Consider the following 24,031-nt stretch of genomic DNA (forward strand, 5'->3'; position numbering starts at 1 on the left):
TAATTGTTATTCATCTTTCCAGTCTTTCTGCCATCCCATCAATGACAAAGTTGCACGAAGAACTTTGTATCTCAAACTTCTTTGCGCCTTCCACAGTACCAGTATTTTACACAGACCTGTCACTTTGGAAATGTGTGCTGCCTTGGTTAAATTTTATAAGCTTAATTTTTAAGAAGTCTATCTTTGAAATTAGAAATATCTATCATCCACTAAATAATTTTATGAAGTTTGGGAGACCAGGTTCTAGTGCACTTGTTGCATCTGGCGTTAACCCTCACTGCAGCCGTTAGCATCCTCCCGGCGAAAGCGAGGATGCCTTACCCTGGAGAGCTCTTTCGGTCAGGTACCGAAGAGAGGATGCGGGGAAGAGGGCTGGGACCTTGTGAGTCTTTCGGGTGGGCAAGACCCGGCAGGTCTGCGCCCCTCGGAGTGGGGAGAAGACATGAACCTTTCGCACGTCTCAGGGCTGTGCGAATCGGCGGCGGCGAATGAGCCGGCGCTCGGGGCGCCTTAGATAAGCTCGGGGCTCTTTATAAATACAGGCGCGGTGGAGCAGTTGCGGCTCCCGTTGACATCTTCCCTTCCCGCTTCAGCATAATCGCGCTGCTCAGCGCAGCAGTTTTGCGCGGCGCCTTCCTCGGGGTACCCAGCGAGCGGGGTGTCGGGGCCGCGGAGGCAGAGGCGCACGCTCAGGGGCCGCGGGTTAACTTGCGCACCTGGCACCTGCCACACGGCGAGAGCGCAGGCTGCCGAGCGGACGGCGGCCGTCGCCGCCACCCCCTTTCTCCGGAGCGGCCGGAGGCTGAGCACGCTCCCGCGGGCCGGCCGCGCAGCGGAGAGAGTGGGTGGGCAGGCGAGGGAGGGGAAGGGAGAGGAAGAAGGGAGGGAGGGAGGGAGAGGGCGAGGCGCGTCCCCGCGGCGGGGGCGCGCTCTCGCGCGGGCTGCCGGGATCGCTCGCCGCCGCTGTGGTAATGTCCGCCATGTTGGCCATGGCGCAGGGAGCGGATCGGGCGGGCGAGCGGCGGATCTAGTGTGTGGAAGCGGCCGCGGGCGGCGGGGGGCTGTTTTCGGGCGGGGTGGGCGCCCATGCTGTGGCCGGGGGCAGTGAGGAGGAGGAGGAGGAGCGGGCCGGCCGCGCTGCACTGAGGAAGGAGGTGGAGGAGGCGGCGGGAGTCCTCCCCCCCTCCCCGCCCGCCCCGCCGCCGCCGCCCGGGCTGTTCCTGTGAGGCGGGGAGACAATGAGTAAACTCTCCTTCCGAGCGCGGGCGCTGGACGCCGCCAAACCGCTGCCTATCTACCGCGGCAAGGACATGCCTGATCTCAACGACTGCGTCTCCATCAACCGGGCCGTGCCCCAGATGCCCACCGGGATGGAGAAGGAGGAGGAATCGGTAGGGACTCGAGTGTTTATTACCCCCCCTTCTCTCCTCCCCCCTCCCCTTTGTCAGTCGGGCCTCGCCATTCACAGAGCGCTTTACGCTCGCTGGAGGGCGCCGCTGCCGCTCCAGCGCATGGGACCCTACGCCGGCGGAGTAGCGTAAACCCTCTCGGCCGGCGCAGCGCCCGCCCGCGGCCGCCATGTTGTTGCGTCCCAGTGTTGTGATTAGCTCGCAGCGCCGCTTACGCTGCCGTAAGGGGGCCTTGCCGTAAGCGGCGGCCGGGAATGGCGCAGGGGATGTTCTGACCGCACTTGGCGTACGGCCTCTGTTTACCTCTTCCCCACACCCCGCACCCCCGGTGGGGGATTAATTAATCGGCAAGGGACCCTTTGGCTAGGAAAGATTGCCGCCCCCCCCCCACACACACTTTTAGCTGTAGTTTCGCATTGGGTTCTCTTCGAAATGAGTTACGGAAAGTAAAGCGCTTTCAAAACAAACATCATCTTCCTGCTAGCAAGGTAATCCTCGTTCCTCGGCCCTCGTTGGTGCAGAGGGATGGAGGTGATGGTGCAACACTGCGGCGGGAGAGGGCGGGGTCGCGACTAGTAGCAGGATGTAGCGTTAGAAAGCCGCTGACCGGCTAGCTCCGTGGCCGGGAGCTAGTCGTTTCTGCCTGCCTAGGGGGGACAGCGCCCGCTCCATGCGCTGTGTTAGGAAGGCACCGGGGATGTGCTGTCCTCGGGCCGCGTCCCCGACAATTGTCATGGCTTGGCGGGGGGAGGGGGGCGTCTTTTAGAAGTTGAGGACCTACTGCATCCAAGTTGACAGCTGCATTATTTTTTTAAATTAATAATAGCAGTTTAGGGCAAAATGCTTTCCCCCCGATGGTCTGCATTTTGGATAGGGTTGAATTTCACTTGACTTGACAGTGTTGATGACTCTTGGAGTGGTGTTACTTGCGTGCGAAGTTCATAGTAACTGCACCCTCAAGAATTTCTTCAATGAACCTGTGGTCCCGCCTTATTGTCAACCCCGGTGTGTGTGGATTGGCTCTCTTGCTTCTGTGACTGTCAAAAGAAGGCCCAAGGTTTCTGTGATTGGTTTTCTCTTTTGACTATTAATATTGCAGGAAATGCTTTTATGCTTTTGATTGGCTGCTCGAGTTGTGACCTCATTATATTACCTTGCTATTACTACTTTCTGCTGTGATTTAATCACATTTCTCGGGGTTTGATTATTTGAAATCCTGGGCTTTCCGTAGAAAATGAGTATGTCCTCAATATCACATGAACATTCAACTTTTAAAAACATAAGGAAGTTGAAAACCCGAGATTTATATTGAAGGTTTAGAGCTAAGTCATATGTGAAAATTCTATTTTTAATTAAAATTTATTTCTAGCTTAGCTCAATTTTCCATAGGAAAGAAAATTAAGGGAGTTATAATATGTATGAGAATTAATTTAATTGAACTTTAAGAAACACAACTTGGGATTCCACAGAGTTGCATTTCTGTTAATGTCATCTCCTGATAAGAACTGGTGGCTGATGAGTCTTAAAGTATCTGTATTATATGTTTTTACTTGGACCTTATTATTTTGGTTTGGGAAGAACTTTAGTTAAGAAACTTGTTCTAGAATGGTTAGCCCCTGGATGATATATTACTTTCTGCAGATAGTGATCAGCAACATACTTAATTATTGCTTTAGGCCCTTAGTTGCATAGGTATTATCTTGATTTAATAAGAAAATTTGCAGTTTAGTTCCTGCCTTAAAAATAAATGCTAAACCCCCTTAAGATCTTGTACTATTAAACTTTTCTATAGAGCTTGTGATTTTCAATCTAGAGCCTGGGTGCTAATTTTTATTATTTTCAGTAGTCTGCTTCAACTGCCCAATTTTAGGGAAGAAGAATTCCAAATTCTAATAGAACTAGAGTTGAAACTCAGGACTTCCGATTCTGTCCTGTCCTTTTTGCCTCTTTAATGTTACAAGTGAAAGTTCCTAAAATCAAAAAACTGAGCAAATCCTAACAGTTAAGATTTTAAGTCTAGGGTCTTTTGCGTCCCAGAATGTTCACTTGGGATGTTTTTTCTTTTTCTTTTTCAGCAGTCCATTGCCATAACCACTTGGCAACCTTGTCTCATTCTTTTTCTTTTTTAAATTAAAATATAGGTCAGAAACTTATGCTTTCATGAATAACAGCCAATTCGGTTCTTCTGGTCTTATTTATAGGACTTATGTTATTAAGCATAATTATTTGTTCACTAAATGTATATGTGTGTGTGTGTGTGTGTGTGTGTGTGTGTGTGTGTGTACGTATGTATCGTGGTCAGTATGTGTGCTTGTATCCGACTCTTTGTGACCCCATGGACTGTAACCCCCCAGGCTCCTCTGTCCATAAAATTCTCCAGGCATAAATATGGGAGTGGGTTGACATTTCCTCCTCAAGGGGATCTTCTCAACCCAGTGATGGAATCTTCATCTCTTGAGTCTCCTGCATTAGCAAGTGGATTCTTTCCTACTGCGCTACCTGGGAAGCGTGTGTGTGTGTGTGTGTGTGTGTGTGTGTGTACTTCCTTGATAATTCTAAGCAGCAATAAAATAAAAATTTCATGAATGTTTCACTTGTATTTCAACTTCTATTATCAAAATATTCTAACTACTTCCTTTAAGAAGTATGTTCTTTTTAATCACATAACTTCTTTTTAAAAAAACCCAAGGAAAACCTTGGCTTTTGGATTTATAATTGTTTTTGGCATTTCTACATCATCTGCAGTATGACCTCTTCCTGCTTGGTTGGTAGTATCCTTTGACTTCACTTTATAAACTTCATGCATCTGCTACCCCCACACCCCAGCATCCCCCACCCATAAAGTTAAGGACTGTCTCTGTTTAGCTGTTGGACTGTCATTAGACTTTGTGTAGTTATTAACTCAGTTTTGAGTTACATTTTGATAATGCCTAGGTGAGGTGGTCTAGGTGTTCTTCGGCACTGGAGCATGCTGTCATAGTCAGACATGTTCATTCTCTTAGCTCTTCTCCTTTGGACATGGAGGCGTACTTGTTTTCTTCCCTTTCCTTATTTTCATTGTCTTTGCCTAAGGTCTCCCAGTTGGCATTGTTTTATAATTCAATTTCAAGTGCTCATGGCACTTGCCTAGGTAAGATACTGTAAATTTAGGTTTACCTAGAATCTGGACAACTGGAAAGATTCGGTGATTCATATTCTGCTACTTCTCCAGGAGTGTTGTGTAGTGATAGTTAGTTAATTTTAGCAATAGCTGCCATTTTTTGAATACTTCTTAAGCCACAGTTATCATGCTAAGAACTTTATATATATTGCTTCATTTAATCCTCTTTAAAATCACCTTTTTGATACAATATGTATAAAGTAAAACATACCCATTTAAGGCATAGGGTTCAATTGAGTTTCAGCAAGTGTGTACACCCATGGAAACATCATCACAATCAGGATATAGAAACATATCAATTATCCTAAAGGTTCCATTTTGCTCCTTTGGAAGTCTGTCCCTCCAGTACTGAGCTTACTTTCACTGCTGGTTAGTTTTGCCTTTTTGAGAATTTCATATAAACGCAATCATGTTTTCTTGTGTTTGGCTTCTTTTGCTCAGTGTGATGCCTTAAAGTTTCATTCCTGTTGTGTGTATTAGTTCACTCACTGAATATGGAATAGTATTTCAGTAAATTGATATGGTATAATATGTTCATTCATCTATCTATTGTTGGATATTTGAGTTATTTCTAGTTTTTGGTTTTCATTTAATCCTTGTAACAGCCCTAAAGGTCTCATTGCTGATAACTGGTAAGACTAGAATTCAAACTCTTTTAATGTTACAAAAGCCCATTCTCATAACCATGGTGCTTCATATTGACTTCTTATAGAACCCTGAATTATCTTCTGAACTGTTATTAAGTTCATTACAGTTTCTGTGAATAATTTTTGCTTTGTGTAATTACAGGGAACTTTGAAAGCTGATACTGATTTTATTGGAATATTAAATTATTAAAAAACACAGTTTTTCATCACTTAACTTTTGCTGTAAGCCTTTCACATTTCTCCGCCCCCCCCCCCTTTTTTTTTTGAAATCTGTTAACTTTCTTCTCCCTGTACTGGCACCATTATGTTTGTGTGTTTGTGGTATCTTAAGCATGTAAGAAAGTTGTCGCAAACTATTCTATTTTATTATTTAGATTTTCTCCTAAGCAGTTGCAACCTTTGTAAGGGCAAGGATCTTTACATATTTTGTTCGTTAACATACTCCCGTTGCCTGAAACTGTGCCTTAGTATGTAATATATACTTGATAAATATATGCTTGTTGAATGTTGGATGAGCTTCTATTTCTATAGCTCTGTGTGTGTATAATTCATTAGCAGAATTTGTTAAGTTATTCTCCAAATACTCCTTTTGGTTTCTTACTTTGAAGCTATGTGTAACTAAATACTAAATCTTTTTAGATTCAAGGGACAGATCTGATAAGAGTGCCTGAAGAACTATGGATGGAGGTTTGTGACATTGTGCAGGAGGAGACAGGGATCAAGACCATCCCCAAGAAAAAGAAATGCAAAAAGCCACAATGGTGGTCTGAGGAGGCCTTACAAATAGCTGTGAAAAGAAGAGAAGCAAAAGGCAAAGGAGAAAAGGAAAGATATACCCATCTGAATGCAGAGTTCCAAAGAATAGCAAGGAGAGATAAGAAAGCCTTCCTCAGCGATCAATGCAAAGAAATAGAGGAAAGCAATAGAATGGGAAAGTCTAGAGGTCTCTTCAAGAAAATTAGAGATACCAAGGGAACATTTCATAAAAAGATGGGCTCAATAAAGGACAGAAATGGTATGGACCTAACAGAAGCAGAAGATGATAAGAAGAGGTGCCAAGAATACACAGAAGAACTGTACAAAAAAGATCTTCATGACCCAGATAATCACAATGGTGTAATCACTCACCTAGAGCCAGACATCCTTTAATGCGAAATCAAGTGGGCCTTAGGAAGCATCACTATGAACAAAGCTAGTGGAGGTGACGGAATTGCAGTTGAGCTCTTTCCAATCCTAAAAGATGATGCTGTGAAAGTGCTGCACTCAGTATGCCAGCAAATTTGGAAAACTCAGCAGTGGCCACAGGACTGGAAAAGGTCAGTTTTTATTCCAATCCCAAACAAAGGCAGTGCTAAAAAATGCTCAAACTACTGCACAATCGCACTCATCTCACATGCTAGCAATGTAATGGTCTAAATTCTCCAAGCCAAGCTTTAACAGTACATGAACTGTGAACATCCAGATGTTCAAGCTGGAATTAGAAAAGGCTGAGGAGCCAGAGATCAAGTTGCTAACATCCACTGGATCATCAAAAAAGCAAGAGAGTTCCAGAAAAACATCTATTTCTGCTTTATTGACTATGCCAAAGCCTTTGTGTGGATCACAATAAACTGGAAAATTCTGAAAGAGATGGGAATACCAGACCACCTGACCTGCCTCTTGAGAAATCTATATGTAGGTCAAGAAGCAACAGTTAGAACTGGACATGGAACAATAGACTGGTTCCAAATAGGAAAAGGAGTACATCAAGGCTGTATGTTGTCACCCTGCTTATTTAACTTATATGCAGAGTACATCCAGCTGGGCTGGAAGAAGCACATGCTGGAATCAAGATTGCTGGGAGAAATATCAATAACCTCAGATATACAGACGACACCACCCTTACGGCAGAAAGTGAAGAGGAACTAAAAAGCCTCTTGACAAAAGTGAAAGAGGAGAGTGAAAAAGTTGGCTTAAAGCTCAATATTCAGAAAACTAAGATCATAGCGTCTGGTCCTATCACTTCATGGGAAATAGATGGGGAGACAGTGGAAACAGTGTCAGACTTTGTTTTTTGGGGCTCCAGAATCACTGCAGATGGTGACTGCAACCATGAAATTAAAAAACATTTGCTTCTTGGAAGAAAACTTATGACCAACCTAGACAGCATATTAAAAAGCAGAGACATTACCTTGCCAACAAAGGTCTGTCTAGTCAAAGCTGTGGTTTTTCCAGTAGTCATGTATGGATGTGAGAGTTGGACTATAAAGAAAGCTGAGTGCCGAAGCATTGATGCTTTTGAACTGTGGTGTTGGAAAAGACTCTTGAGAGTCCCTTGGACAGCTAGAAGTTTCAACCAGTTCATCCTAAAGGAAATCAGTCCTGAATACTCATTGGAAGTACTGATGCTGAAGCTTCAATACTTTGATTCCCCTGATGCCGAGAACTGATTCATTGGAAAAGATCCTGATTCTGGAGGAGAAGGGGACGACAGAGGATGAGATGGTTGGAGGGCATCACTGACTCAATGGACATGAGTTTGAGTAAACTCTGGGAGTTGGTGATGGACAGGAAGGCTTGGCGTGCTGCATCCCATGGGGTCACAAAGAGTCAGACACAACTGAGGGACTGAACTGAAATGAAATCTTTTTATTTCCTCTTAAGTCAGAGGCAAATACAGAATTTTCTGTACATAGTGTAGCTGCAGTATTGGTGTTAATCTCGTGTTAATTATGCCTCTCATTGGTGTATGTAGCTTTGTGTAAAATACCTCCTCACCTCAGAGTGAGTCAAAATCCACATGAAGCACGTGATCCACTTATTTATTTTTTTTTAAAAGACCATGGCTGGTTTGAATTGCCATTTCTACCCTCATGTTAGTTGCCTAATTTTAGTCATCTTATAAGTGATATTTTGAATGATAGGATCAGAGTATCTTCAGTCTTTCTATCCTTTTTGGTACTAAAGTATTTCATGTTTCATAATAGAGGGGTTCATGAATATAAAATACAGTTTTGTAGATGATATTGTAAAAATATTACACATTTATTCTTCAGCAAAAGCAAATACTGGCCAGATATTGTGTAAGTGCCAGGTTTTATCTAAGTAAGATATTGGATAACTTAACAGGTTTGAATATCGGAAGTGTATGGACTGCTGTGTGTTGAAGTGTTGTTAGGATTTAAAGAAACATACAATACAGATCTTGCCTTAGGGAACTTGAATGAGTCATAAAGTCACCCTGACAGACATTTAAAAGAGCATTAAAAAAAAATGAAATGTCAGTATAGTTAATAAGAATTAAGAGTAAACCAATGCTGGAATATAGAGAGAATATGGAGAGAAATGTAGCAATTTGGGCTTTCAGGTTTGGTTGTATAGTGTAAGTTGAAGCAAATACTTGAGTGCAGGAATATTTAAAGCAAGTTCTGTGGTTAAGTAGACTAAAGGAAGGTTCTTCCATGTTGCTTTTTTTTTTTTTAATTTATGCTTGTTTATACTTTTTCCCTTGCTGATAGAAACTTCAGGAGGGTAGCAGTCTGTTTTTTTCTGAGCACATTATTCTCTTAGCTCTCCTTTATTTGGTCATGTAGATGGCTTTCACTTCTTTTCTTTCCCTTCCTTTCTTCCATGCTGTATCTAGAAACTGTTTAGAACATGGACAGTGCTATGTATATATTTGGTGAATGAATAAAAAACAGTTGGGATGGAGATTAGATTTTTGAAAGGGTAGAATTATAGCAGATTTTAGATAGTTTTAAATGCTAAGTCCAAAAGTTTGTAGGAAGATGTAGAGCAAAGTATTTTTGTGAGTATGAAGTGTTTTTCTAGTTTTGGTTCTGTTCTTAAGTGGCCATATCATTTGGGAAAATGTGCCCACCTTCTCTGAACCTCACATCATTCATCACTATCATCACAGCCACCGTTTATTGAGTGTACGTTAGCGAGTGTGTTGAGTATGTGCCAGGCACTTTATTAAACAGTTGGTTGTTTAGAGCTCATTATAATGGTAGGATGTGTAGGTGCCATTATCTTTTTTCCAGAAGAGGCTGAAGCTTCATAAATTAAGCAGCTTCCCCCACCTATACCAGAACATGGGAGAGCCAGTATTAGAACTTGTGCCCTTTGGGTGATTGACTCCAGGGTTTTTATCTTTACCATTGCTCCATCTGTAAAATGAGTGGGTTGAAAACTAGATGATATCTAAGGTTCATTACATCTGTTCTTGTCTATCGTTTATTAGCCCTTGGGCATGGAGGAGTCATTTTGTCTCAGGGAATGATGTTATGAAAGAAACTTGGTGAAGAATGCCTTTTGTAAACAAATTCCTTGTTTTGAAAAGAGGCCTAAAAATATTTGACAGGTGGGACCATTAGGTTGATTTCAAGTAACGGAAGCCAAATCTGATTTCTTTCAGGTTCCTGGGGGTTGTTTCACAGACAGCAAGGAAGGGTTGGACAGTCAGCGCTTGGCCCACCCGGAGCCAGGGCAGCTGTGTGCCCCGCAGCAGCAGTGACATGGAAAGCGAGAGTGAATGTCGCTTAGACGTGTCCGACTCTCTGCGCCCCCATGGACTATACAGTCCATGGGATTCTCCAGACCAGAATACTGGAGTGGGTAGTCTTTCCCTTCTCCAGGGGATCTTCCCAACCTAGGGATCGAACCTAGGTCTTCTGCATTGCAGGCGGATTCTTTACAAGCTGAGCCACAAGGGAATCCCAGGAATACTGGAGTGGGTAACCTATCCCTTCTTCAGTGGATCTTCCCAACCCAGGAATTGAACTGGGGTCTCCTGCATTGCAGGCGTATTCTTTACCAATTCAGCTATCAGGGAATCCTGGGTGGCATTAATATCACTCAATTCTAGTAATTATCAAATTTTTGAGTAGTATGGGCTTCCCTCGTGGTTCAGTCAGTAAAGAATCTGTGTCTATTACAGGAGATTGCCTACAGTGCAGATCTGGATTTGATCCCTGGGTCAGGAACATCCTCTGGAGATGGAAATGGCAACCCACTCCAGTATTCTTGCCTGGGAAATCCCATGGATAGGGGAGCCTGGCAGACTATAGTCCATCGGTTTGCAAGATTCGGACATGACTTAGCAACTACACAACTGCCACCATAGGATAGTGGTTAAGTGCATGTATTCTGGAGCCAGACTGTGGGTTTGAGTCCTCAGGCAGGTTAATTTCCTCTGTAAAATATCATGGAGTTGTTGGGAAGATGAATTGTAGTGTGCTTGGGATAGTTTGTGACATGCAGCAAATGTTCAATAAATATTATCTATTATTGCCATCGCTATTATATGTCTTTTAGTTTTGAACTCCAGGTTCCTTCCACAGCTGTAATCCAGAGGGTAGACTTTGGGCTAAATACCAGGAATAAGGACTGAAGACAGTGGACAGTTCTCTGATTAGGTGTTCTGAGGATAGGCATTAGGATAATCTCCTAAGTCTCTCTCTGTTGAGATGTGGTTATCTTATGTCAGAGTTTTTTAACAAGTATTAAGATCAGTGTCACTTTTGAAGGCAAGAATTTTATAAAGTTACACTAAAGAAGTTATTGAAATAAAATTCTGAGTTCATCTGTCAGACTTGAACATGCTTGAGTATTGTGTTCTAACCACATTGTAGTAAAGTTTCACAGTGTTACGCAAAAGGAACAAACAAAAACACTCCAGATTCCTGAGATAGAGGATTATTATTAATTTAGCTTGTATCAGTTCAGTTTAGTTGCTCAGCCGTGTCCGACTCTTTGCAACCCTGTATACTGCAGCATGCCAGACCTCCTTGTCCATCACCAACTCCCAGAGCTTGCTCAAACTCATGTCCATTGAGTCAGTGATGCCATCCAACCATCTCATCCTCTGTTGTCCCCTTCTCCTCCACCTTCAGTCTTTCCCAGCATCAGGGTCTTTTCCAATGAGTCGGGTGTCCTCTAAGTCAAGGAACAGGGGAAGTTAGTATACAAGTGCTGTCAAGGGCTCCCCTCGAGGATGAAGCTTAGCTAGGAAGCTGCCCTGAGAGATCTGCTGCTGGTGGATATATAGCGTCATGATTAGAAGTTATGAAGTTTACATTGTTTTAATCCATAGTTTGACGCAAGGTGAATGTGTATACTTAGTTGTGTTTTTGCAAACTTCAAATTTGTAAGGTGTTTTAATGAGATGGAAATGATTTGCATTACATCTTTTTTAATGAAAGTTGAATGAAGGACTATAAAAGAAAGTCTCCAAAATACTTTTAAAGAAAGCAAATCCTTTACAATTACTAATTTTCAGTGTAGTAAGGGATGAAATTTTGTGTGACTTTGAATAAATTATTTAACCTTTCTAAGCCCTTAGTTTCCTCATTTGTGAAATAGAATTGAACTGAGTGATCTTTAAAGTTCCTTTGGCTCTAAAATTTTCTGGCATCTGCGAATTCACACATCCACCTACTGGGCATATCATACAGAAGGTAAATCATATGAAAAGAACTAACAGATGAGAGACTGAATATTAGGAAGATATTAACGGGTAAGATTTAATTCTTTAGCATTATTGCTATGCTGTCGATTTGGTTTAGATTTCTTTTTTTTTTTTTAAGGACGATCAGTTACACATCCACTGTCTCGTGCTGTTTTTTTCCTGGAGATCAAGAGAGAAATCTACTCTGTTTGTTTTGGGTATGATGTGTTTCCTTGCTTTCATGAGATTTTGTTTCACTTTCTTTACTACTCTTACTCATTGCTCTAAATGTTCTGAATTTGGGTATACTTTTTGCTTCATAACACAAGTTTATTTTAATTTTTCAATACCATGTTTTTCACTTGGTGTGTATGTATGGATATGGATGTATGTATAAACAGAGTGAGTACATGTGAGATAATGGACATTTATTTTCTCAAGTAGACCAGATCCCCTAAGGATGTTATCGTTCCTTTGTTTTATTCAGCACAGGCTGAATGCCTTCTCAGGCACTTAAGTAATAGAAAGTTTGTAATACAGACATTGACTGTGATCTTGACCTCTGGGATTGAGTTCGATTGTATTACTGAATAAACAGCTGGCATCTTATTTCATTTTAAGTAGAGTTGAAGTAGAGAAATGGTAAGGAAGTATAGGAGACAGCATGAGGAGCAAAGGATTATAGGTAGAAATGAGCCATGGAGCAGACCAGTGTAGAGGGTACAGACTGTATAGCAAAAAGTCCATTATAATTATTTGATTATCTTATAACTGACTCTTGATTATTTTTTGCCTGTCTACAGGCAAAAATAGAACAGAAGTTCAGCCTACTTTATTATGCAGTCCTGTTCTTTGTGTGATTAATATTGGAGAAAGAGGTCAGTCACTTCCAAATTCTCCCTAGTGCCATTTCCTTTTATTTGCTTTGTTGTTGTTCAGTCGCTCAGTCATGTCTGACTCTTTGCAACCCCATGGACTAACACACCAGGCTTCCCTGTCCTTCACCATCTCCAGGAATTTGCTCAGACTCAAGTCCGTTGAGTCGGTGATAGAACCATCTCACCCTCTGTCGTCCCTTCTTCTCCTGCCCTCGGTCATTCCTCAGCATCAGGGTCTTTTCCAGTGAGTCGGCTCTTCCATTCAGGTGGCCAAAGTATGGGAGCTTCAGCATCAGTCCTTCCAATATTCAGGGTTGATTTCCTTTAGGATTGCTTTATGTTTGCTTTATGTTTCTGTTTTCTTGTTAGTTTTACTGTGCAGTCTGAGGACGCAGAGTCCAAGAGTCAGCCAAGCTCACTCTAACTCACATCCATATCTTTGCTCCTGGCTTTCTTACCTCCTTTTTTGTTGTTGTTGGCAGAAGGATATAAGGTTATTAATTGGGGAGTCAGCAAACAACCAGCCCTAAATTGTACAGCTAATTTGATAAAGTTATTGGAACTTTGAAATTGTGACATAGGTTTCAGTTTTGGCTTCTGTCACTTCTCTCTAGGCAAGATAAATTATCTCTTTAAGCCACATTTCTTCATATGTTTATTGAGAAGTATCTCAAAAGGTAATTTTAAAGATGAACTTTTTGGAAAAACTTTAAAGTCAGTGCCTCATACAGGTGACTGGATTTTTAATTATTAATAATAATTTCCAGCTATACAAGATAATAAGTGTGAAGAAATATAGAAGAGTAAAATATACAGAGTATCTCCATGCATTACTGTATGGCATAGTTTCACTTCTCCTGCCATTTAAATAAATTTTTATAGTTTTGAAACTTTAGCAAGTTGATACATATATTTTGTTCCTTCTATCTTTGTTTCCTGGCAGAGCAGTTAGTAATCCAATTAAAAAATGAAAGACTAAAGATTAACAGCCAAGAAAACCAAATCTTCAATTAATTCTCAGTAATAATTGAATCATAAATAGTTGATAGTAAAATACTGTATTTGTTTTTAGAAATAATTTTTATTTTAGACATATTAGTCATAGAGGAAAATAGAGTTTAGCGATGAAAATTGTTCAGTGGATGGTGTACACTGGAGAAGTGAATGAAGAAAGACATTCCAATAGACCAGTGAACCCTGGTATGAACACCTGTTTGGAAACTTTGGGAAGCACGGTACTGAAGAGGGTAATCTTGTCGCTTATTTGATCTTTGCGATGTTGCTATAAGCTGCGACATTTTTGATATTCAGTTCGTAGTTGGTTGTATGGACTGTCCATGCACGCCAGGATAGTTGTTTCATCAATGTCCTGCCCACTGATTTCTGGTAGCATTCCAAACTGGGATAACCCCCACATGTTTCCTCCCTCAAATTTTTTCAGTGAGAACCTTTGCAGTTGAATTGAGAACCATTATATCCAAGTCTGCTCCTTTTTTAATTTGGTGACTTGAACTCCTTTGGCAATCTGTTGAAACTCTTCAGAACGATGTTTTAAATGCATAAACAAGTTATATTGAAATAAGTTATCAAAATATTAAAACAATTTTTAATTTGCATACTTTATTAACATAATAGGGATCTAGAGTTGAGTCTGATTATCCTAATAATCCTAAGTATTTTAGTAAATGCAATGTCTGTAACATGACAATGAAAATACTTATCATTTCTGTTGGGTTTTGCTAGGTCACGAGTATTACCAGTACTACTGTGATCTGTTATCTATTGTTAATAATTGAAGAAAATGTTAAATTTGTTAGAAGTTAATGAATTAGAGAAATGATTTATTTTCTCACCCAAGTTCATGGATCCCCTCAATCTTTCTTTAGACGTTTTGGAGATCTAGGACCTGAGGTTCAGAACCCCTCAGGAGTTTCTGTAGCCTGAATGGCAGTTGCATTCCTGTATCATACTTGTCCTAAATACATAGTCAGGCTACAGGTTTTATCCCCATTATTATAAAGGAATGCTACTATAAATGGAGTTTTTTTTTTCCATGTTTAAGACATTGTCTAGCTTTTTTAAGTTGAAAAGTAATTGGCCCACATGATTTAAAGATAAAAACCTAATAGCCAAATATAATATACATAAAATTTAAATGTCCTTTCCTACAACTCCAGACACTCTATAGAGGCAGCTTATTTGTAGCATCATGTGTGTGTGCTTAGAAATAAACAAGTGCTTTTTACTTGGTAAAGTGGACAAGTTTTTCTCTTGTATTCATTTTGTAAGTGAGTAATAACGTGACCTTAGTGTTAATTTCTTAATCTAGAGTCATAAAGTCAGGTAATTTTAAGTTTCTTCCCTTTAAAATCTTGGAGGAATTGAGAATTGGCATATTGTAGTTTTCTGTTGAAGTTTGGTTATCAAAGCTTAACTTCATGTTCCCATGTGGGAATTTGCTTTGTTAGTAAGCATTGCATTGTTCATAGTAGGACTTTTATTTTCCTATATGTAAAATATATTAAAGTCAGATTAACTGTCGATTAAGTGACTTGTCAGTGTGTATCTTGTCTAACAATTATTTATAGTTTTAAATAGCATCCTGGGTCAGAAGAGCATCCGTAGGGTATCCCTTTGAACAAAGCTGTCTTATTTCAGATAGCGCTTTGGTAAGACGGACCTTCCATACACTCTGTCTTCTGTCAGACTTCCACTGTAGATGTCTGTGACGTTTATTCATTCAGTAAATAGCTCTGTGACCACATGGACAGTGTCTGTGCTGCCTTCGTGTCGATCATCTGGTACAGTGAATGGCATATGGTAGTTGCTCACTAAATATTTGCTGAGAGAATAAACGTTTGCATTGTACTGGACATACGGAAAGGGATGAGATGTATTTGTTACCTGTCGTCAGCTTGTTGTCCCACAGAAAAGAGTAAACAGGTAACTTCATATGAGGGTTAGTGTGCTATGTGGAAGATAAAAATGATACTGTGGAAATTTGTGTCACAAGGGGACGTCCTTTGAATTGGAGTAGTATATATGATGGAGAAGGCAATGGCACCCCACTCCAGTACTCTTGCTGGAAAATCCCATGGAAAGAGGAGCCTGGTAGGCTGCAGTCCATTGGGTCGCTAGGAGTCAGACCCGACTGAGCGGCTTTGCTCAGGCAACCCTTTGTTGTTGCCTGGAGAATCCCAGGGATTCTTGCCTGGAGAATCCCAGGGACGGGGGAGCCTGATGGGCTGCCGTCTATGGGGTCACACAGTCAGACACGACTGAAGCGACTTAGCAGCAGCAGCAGCAGCAGTATATATGAATTTGATAGTTAGTTGAATGTAATGTATTGTTTAAATAATTTTTACAAATTAGTTTTGAAATTATTTCCATATGTTAGCATGCCATGAGTTTTTTAAAGATTCATGGGAAGTATGTGATGCCCACAGAAGTTGTTAGAGGGTTGAAAGAATTTTTGTGGTCTCATGTAAGTTCACCTCTTAGGACAGGAAACTAGTGTTAAGAATAGTGCCTGTTAAAAGAGTTCTGGGGGAAAGACACTTTTGTGTTACGGAGGATGGTCTAAAGAAACAGAGCTGCTTGATTATTACATGGTATGCAGATTTACTTACTTTGGTGTAAAGCACACGGGGGACTTTCCATAAAGAAAGTACTGTACGAGGAAGAAGATGGTTATACATTAGAGGTGCTTTGGTAAGTAGCAGTTATCCTTTAGCTTTATTTGAAATAGCTCAACCATCTTAGCAGAATTCATCAGGGCTTTCAGAATACCTCAAGAAAAAAAAAAATACAAAAGATTTAGGTCAGTGATTCTCAAACTTTGGCATACTTCAGAATCACCTGGGCCACTAATCAACTGGGCTGCTTTCCCAGAGTAATAGGATTCAGTCAGTGTGCAATGGGGCTCAGGGAATTTACATTATTAACAATTCCTGGGTGATCCTAATGCTGCTTGTCCAGTGAGAACCCTCAGTTTAGGAGGGAGAATAGCGAGTCTCATCTTGGCCGCACGTCACATTGTCTGGGATGCTTTTGTAAAATACATGTGTAGGCTTTGCCCTAGGTTTACCAATCAAATCACAAGCCATGGGTGATTCTGATCCTCGATAGGAAAAAAGAATTAGTACTTGTGCCCATGATCTCTGCCTGTCTGCCTTGCCACTTTACCACTCCTTTCAGGGTTTCTTCTCCTGTGTTCTTGTTCATTGGCTTTCAGACTTTTTTGGCTGTAACTCAGTGTGTTTGTACCCAAAATAAAATGTAGCTTGACACACATATACATACTAATGTACAATCAGGTTCTGTTTTTTGCAGTAGTTCTATGAAGTTGCCGTGAACAATTAGTATTGAATACTGAACCATTGCTTAGAGGAAACAGAGGGTTAGGCCCACTTGGGCCCCTGGTCACAGTATTTCAGTTCAGTTCAGTTCAGTTCAGTCGCTCAGTCATGTCCAATTCTATGCAACCCTGTGGACTGCAACCTGCCAGGCTTCCTTCCATCACCAACTCCTGGAGCTTACTCAAACTCATGTCCATTGAGTCAGTGATGCCATCCAACCATTTCATCCTCTGTTGTCCCCTTTTCCTCCCACCTTCAATCTTTCCCAGCATCAGGGTCTTTTCAGATGAGTCAGCTCTTTGCATCAGGGGGTCAAAGTATTGGAGTTTCAGCTTCAACGTCAGTCCTTTCAATGAGTATTCAGGACTGATTTCCTTTAGGATGGACTGGTTGGATCTTCTAGCTGTCCAAGGGAGTCTCAAGAATCTTCTCCAACACTGCAGTTCAAAAGCATCAATTCCTCAGCACTTAGCTTTCTTTATAGTCCAACTTTCACATCTGTACATGACTACTGGAAAAACCATAGCTTTGACTAGGCGGACCTTTTTGGCAAAGTAATGTCTCTGCTTTTTATTATTTTGTTTAGGTTGGTCATAAGTTTTCTTCCAAGGAGCAAGCGTCTTAATTTCATGGCTGCAGTCACCATCTGCAGTTATTTTGGAGCCCCCCAAAATAAAAGTCTGTCACTGTTTTCCACTGTTTCCCCATCTATTTGCCATAAAGTGATGGGACCAGGTGCCATTATCTTATTTTTCTGAATGTTGAGTTTTAAGCCAACTTTTTCACTCTATTTCACTTTCGTCAAGAGGCTCTTTAGTTCTACTTCGCTTTCTGCCATAAAACAATTAATCCATAATCTTGTATTATATATGTTTCTGTTAAAGATACTTTTACCTGTTGTTGATTCATTGACATTAAATTCAGCTAGCAGTACCGTAACTCATGCCTGAGTGAAACTTGTCTAACACGCATACTTTCTCTGTAAGGCATGTTATAACCTTTTTCTGCTCTGAAACATTAGACAGCATTTCACTGCACTTTGGGGGAGGGGTGTAAACAATGATATCATTAAAAAAAAACCCACAAAAGTATGAAAAGTATGACACTAAACAGAATGTTAAAAAGGACACTTATTTACAGTATGAGATCTGAAACAGGAAATCAGAACATTGCCTTGTTTGACTTCAACTGGAAACTTACAGATCAGTGGGAAGTACTCGAAGTATTGGTTTTAGGGTCACAGATAAATTTTAACAAGTAGGTGAATTTGCAGACATGGAATTTGTGAGTAATGAGAATTGGCTATACATATATATATGTTTCTCCCCCTTTTCATTTCTGTTTTGTTATATTGATTTCATGATTTGCTGGTGGTTCAACCCAGTTTGAAAAACACTGCTATTATTCAGCAACAGGGGTTATATATTATTTACTACTTACGGAGTGGTAAGTCGTAAGTGATATTAAACTCTCTCCATGTACACACACACACACTCTGTCGCGCTGTCTTATTTTAGAGGACTTAGGGTTTAATCTTGGTGATAGGGCATTTGGCTTTTGGAGATATATCATTAGGCTTATATTTGTGAAAGATCATTGTTGTCAGATGGATTGTGGAGGGCAGCATGTGGGTGGTGGTGGCAGTGACAGTCAACTAGAGACAAAGATAATGATGAGGCCAGTGCACTGGAAAAGTGATTTCTAATGGTGTGTTTTCAGCAGATTTGCGACAGAAAAAACAATTTTGATGCATTGTGAATTGAGAGATTTCAGTCAAGTCTCAATTTTATATCAGGGTTTCTTAACTAATGTTTCTGGGACCTAGATAAACTTAATGGGATCTGTGAAATTACTGATTTTTTTTTTTAATCACAGTTTTATATGTGTGTCTCCTCTTTCTCTCCAATCATTATATTATTAATGGACTAAATGATTTAGAAAAAGTTAAGAGTCTGTTTTTAGTAGATAATACAGTTTTTTTTCCATTGGTAATCTTCATTTAATATGAATCGCAGAGTTCTAAATATTCTGAGATGTCTAAGGTATTTTAAAAGTCCAATACTGAGTTTATACTGTTGTGAAATGCAAAATTTTATTTATTGATTCTTACAGTTTTTAGATGGAAGCATGTCATTGAAGAATATAAATGTATTGAATTTAAGGAAGAGTCTGTGTTTGAAGCACTAAAGTAAAATGTATTGTTGGCCTCTGTTGCAGTGGAATTGTGTTTAGAAACAATGGCATAGTTAAGAGTTGCCTAACTTGTTCTTGTTTTACAGTTAGGACATTAATATAATGCAGTATAGTACTCATTCTGTAGATCCATTTTTTTTTCCCATCAAAAAAGGAATATCTAATTGTCCAAACGCCACTTTTTTTTAAAAAGAAATCATATTTTCTCCTTAGATTGAGTTGTGACTTTCCTCATATTTGAATTTTCTTAGGCATTTTATCTTTATATTCTTATCATTTAAAAAATAATCTGATAGGGCTAGTCACTTCTCATTTTTTTAAAAAAATTATTTATTTTAATTGGAGGATAATAACTTTACAGTATTGTCATAGTTTTTGCTATACATCAATATGAATCAGCCATAAGTATACCTGTGTCCCCTCTCGATTGTCACAGAGCACCGGCTGTGGGTGCCCTCTTCATGCATTGAACTCGTCCTGGTTATCTGTTTTATATATGGTAATGTGTATGTTTAGTGCTTTTCTCTCAAATCACCCCATCCTCTCCTTCTTCCACTGAGTCCGAAAGTGTGTTCTTTATGTCTGTGTCTCCTCTGCTGTCCTGTACATGGGATCATCGGTACAATTTTTCTAGATTCCATATACATGCATTAGTATACAGTATTTGTCTTTCTGACTTACTTCACTCTGTATAATAGGCTCTAGGTTCATCCACCTCATTAAAACTGACTCAGATGCATTCCTTTTTATAACTGAGTAATACTCCATTGTGTCTATGTACCACAACTTACTTACCCATTCATTTGCCGACGGACATCTAGGCTGCTTCCCAGTCCTAGCTATTGTAAATATTGGGGTACAGTGAACATTGGGGTACATGTGTCTTTTTCAGTTTTGGTTTACTTCTCCCATTCTTACTGCTCTCTTTTTTTCAGAGTTTTTCTTACCATTGTTGCTTATTTATTTTTCCATGTGAATTTATAATTGTTTTCTCTAGCTCCAGGAAAAAAATACTGTTTTTATTGGAATTTCACCGTACATTTTATAATTAACTTATAGAGAATTGACATCTTTGTGATGTTGACTTTTTATCCCCGAACATGGTTTGTTTCTTCATTTGTTGAAGTCTGTTTGACTGTATCATTCAGGAACATTTTTCTTTTATTGGTTTTATGCATTTTGGTTAAGCTTATTTCTAGGAATCTTATCTCTTTGATTGCTTTTGGAAATGTCATCTCCTTTTGTATTAAACCTTGTAATTTGTTATTTTTATTTTGAAGATTTGTTGGCTTCTATATGTTAATATTCTATCCTGTGACTTTATTAAATTATTTAATTGTTGATACTTGTTGCAAAAGAGTGAGACACAACTTAGCAACTAAACAACAGCAACTTGTTTTTGAATAGATTCTGTTGGGTTATTGAGATACAGATACCATATCACTTGCTTATAGAGATCGTTTTACCTCTGCTTTTCCAAATAGTACACCTCTGCTGCTAAATCGCTTCAGTCATGTCCAACTCTGTGCGACCCCATAGAATTGTATACCAAAATAACCTTCAATTCCATGTTAAGTAGTTGTGGAAATGATGGGCGTCTTTATTTTGTTTCTGACAAAACACATGTGAATGTCTCTAGTGTTTTTTCATTAAATAAGATGTACGTTATTCAGGATTGACTTATAGATGTAGAAAACAAAGTAGGTATTTATAATAGAATATAAATTATACTTAATACATAAAAATATATAAAAATCTCCAGTGTTTCTGTCATAAGGATTGGATATTTTCAAATGATTTTTCATGGATTTTCCAATAGGAAAAAGAATGTGATTTTCCCTTTAGATCTAATAATTATCAATTATTTAGTAATGGGATATTATTCTTTTAAAATGTTTTTGTTTTATTTATTTATTTTTTTCTGTAAAGGGAGTTAGAGAGATTTGGCCTCCTTGTGGTCAAAGGTGGCCACCCCATAGCTGCTAAATTTATTTCTACCTAAGCAGCCATCTCTGGCCAGGAGTAGTGATTCATTCTCATTTCTGACTTTCAAGGAGATAAAATGATTGGCCTAGTTCCCGGTCAGAGATCTAGCCTGATCTAGTTGACTGTGGTTGGAGTAAGGTGGGGCCATTTACCAACTTGGTAGGTGGCAACACACACCTTAGGAGACGATGGCCATTGAGTGACGTTGGTGGGAGTGAGACACACAAACGGTATCTACTGTAATTTTACATTCTGCTAGACCAGAGTTATTAATGCAGTTAGCAAAATTGCAGTTTTATTGTACAGACGAAGATTTCTTTTTGTAGGTTGTATTCTTTCACTGGATCACCGCTGAATTTCTTAGCTGCTCTCTAGTACATATTTTCAGTGGTTATTTGGAACTGAGAAGATCCTAAAGGGCCCTCTGAGTCACCTTCTACCTCTAACTTCCCAAAGGGTGAGGTTTCTTATTCTTAGTATAGGCATACTATTGTGTACATATGATATTAACACTTATTGGTAAGTGTGGGTTTTTCCCCCTTCACCAAGTAATTGTCTGACACCGGTGGAGTGTGCTACAGTTCAATTCAATTCTGACACCAAAAACCAGATAGAAGGAGATACATAGGGTAGGGTATGGGGAAAGGGGCATGGCATGTCCCTGTGTTCCCTGAGAATGCCACTCTTCTAGCACCTCCACATGTGCACCAACCTGGAAGATCTCTGAACCCAGTCCTTGTGGATTTTTTTTTTTTCCTCTTTTTTTCCCCCCCTTTATTTTTATTAGTTGGAGGCTAATTACTTCACAGCATTGCAGTGGGTTTTGTCATACATTGACATGAATCAGCCATGGAGTTACATGTATTCCCCATCCCGATCCCCCCTCCCACCTCCCTCTCCACCCAATTCCTCTGGGTCTTCCCAGTGCACCAGGCCTGAGCACTTGTCTCATGCATCCCACCTGGGCTGGTGATCTCTTTCACTTTAGATAATATACATGCTCTTCTCTCGAAACATCCCACCCTCGCCTTCTCTCACAGAGTCCAAAAGTCTGTTCTGTACATCTGTGTCTCTTTTTCTGTTTTGCATATAGGGTTATCATTACCATCTTTCTAAATTCCATATATATGTGTTAGTATGCTGTAATGGTCTTTGTCTTTCTGACTTACTTCACTCTGTATAATGGGCTCCAGTTTCATCCATCTCATTAGAACTGATTCAAATGAATTCTTTTTAACGGCTGAGTGATATTCCATGGTGTATATGTACCACAGCTTCCTTATCCATTCATCTGCTGATGGGCATCTGGGTTGCTTCCATGTCCTGGCTATTATAAACAGTGCTGCGATGAACATTGGGGTGCACACGTCTCTTTCAATTCTGGTTTCCTCGGTGTGTATGCCCAGTAGTGGGATTGCTGGGTCATATGGCAGTTCTATTTCCAGTTTTTTGAGAAATCTCCACACTGTTCTCCATAGTGGCTGTACTAGTTTGCATTCCCACCAACAGTGTAGGAGGGTTCCCTTTTCTCCACACCCTCTCCAGCATTTATTGCTTGTAGACTTTTGGATAACAGCCATCCTGACTGGCGTGTAATGGTACCTCATTGTGGTTTTGATTTGCATTTTCTGATAATGAGTGATGTTGAGCATCTTTTCATGTGTTTGTTAGCCATCTGTATGTCTTCTTTGGAGAAATGTCTGTTTAGTTTTTTGGCCCATTTTTTGATTGGGTCATTTATTTTTCTGGAATTGAGCTGCGGGAGTTGCTTGTATATTTTTGAGATTAATCCTTTGTTGCTTCATTTGCTATTATTTTCTCCCAATCTGAGGGCTGTCTTTTCACCTTGCTTATGGTTTCCTTTGTTGTGCAAAAGCTTTTAAGTTTCATTATGTCCCATTTGTTTATTTTTGCTTTTATTTCCAATATTCTGGGAGGTGGGTCATAGAGGATCCTGCTGTGATTCATGTCGGAGAGTGTTTTGCCTATGTTCTCTTCTAGGAGTTTTATAGTTTCTGGTCTTACATTTAGATCTTTAATCCATTTTGAGTTTATTTTTGTGTATGGTGTTAGAAAGTGTTCTAGTTTCACTCTTTTATAAGTGGTTGACCAGTTTTCCCAGCACCACTTGTTAAAGAGGTTGTATTTTTTTTCCATTGTTTATCCTTGCCTCCTTTGTTGAATATAAGGTGTTCATAGGTTTGTGGATTTATCTCTGGGCTTTCTATTCTGTTCCATTGATCTATGTTTCTGTCTTTGTGCCACTGCCATACTGTCTTGATGACTGTGGCTTTGTAGTAGAGTCTGAAGTCAGGCAGGTTGATTCCTCCAGTTCCATTCTTTCTCAAGATTACTTTGGCTATTTGAGGTTTTTTGTATTTCCATACAAATTGTGAAATTATTTGTTCTAGTTCTGTGAAAAATACCGTTGGTAGCTTGATAGGGATTGCATTGAATCTATAGATTGCTTTGGGTAGGATAGCCATTTTGACAATATTGATTCTTCCAATCCATGAACACGGTATGTTTCTCCATCTGTTTGTGTCCTCTTTGATTTCTTTCATCAGTGTTTTATAGTTTTCTATGTATAGGTCTTTTGTTTCTTTAGGTAGATATACTCCTAAGTATTTTATTCTTTTTGTTGTAATGGTGAATGGTATTGTTTCCTTAATTTCTCTTTCTGTTTTCTCATTGGTAGTGTATAGGAATGCAAGGGATTTCTGTGTATTAATTTTATGTCCTGCAACTTTACTATATTTGTTGATTAGCTCTAGTAATTTTCTGGTAGAGTCTTTAGGGTTTTCTGTGTAGAGGATCATGTCATCTGCAAACAGTGAGAGTTTCACTTCTTTTCCTATCTGGATTCCTTTTACTTCTTTTTCTGCTCTGATTGCTGTGGCCAAAACTCCCAAAACTATGTTGAATAGTAGTGGTGAGAGTGGGCACCCTTGTCTTGTTCCTGATTTCAGGGGA

General features: G+C 39.9%; 1 protein-coding gene across 3 annotated transcripts in view; it reads left to right on the forward strand.

Annotated features, from left to right (window-relative positions):
- Positions 1-1,031: 1,031 nt before the first annotated feature.
- The window catches only part of EPC2 (enhancer of polycomb homolog 2), a 126,002-nt gene continuing 103,002 nt past the window's right edge, over positions 1,032-24,031 (forward strand). Inside the window, exon 1 of one of the 3 annotated variants that reach the window (XM_065931507.1) lies at positions 1,032-1,391. In XM_065931507.1, coding sequence (XP_065787579.1) covers positions 1,239-1,391 — 153 coding nt within the window. In that variant the 5' untranslated portion in view covers positions 1,032-1,238. Of the gene's footprint in view, positions 1,392-11,840; positions 11,862-24,031 lie in introns of those variants that run through there. The other 2 variants (XM_065931506.1, XM_065931508.1) reach the window with 2 other exon arrangements.

Source organism: Muntiacus reevesi, chromosome 3 (assembly GCF_963930625.1).
Source record: "Muntiacus reevesi chromosome 3, mMunRee1.1, whole genome shotgun sequence".
Lineage (NCBI taxonomy): Eukaryota > Metazoa > Chordata > Mammalia > Artiodactyla > Cervidae > Muntiacus > Muntiacus reevesi.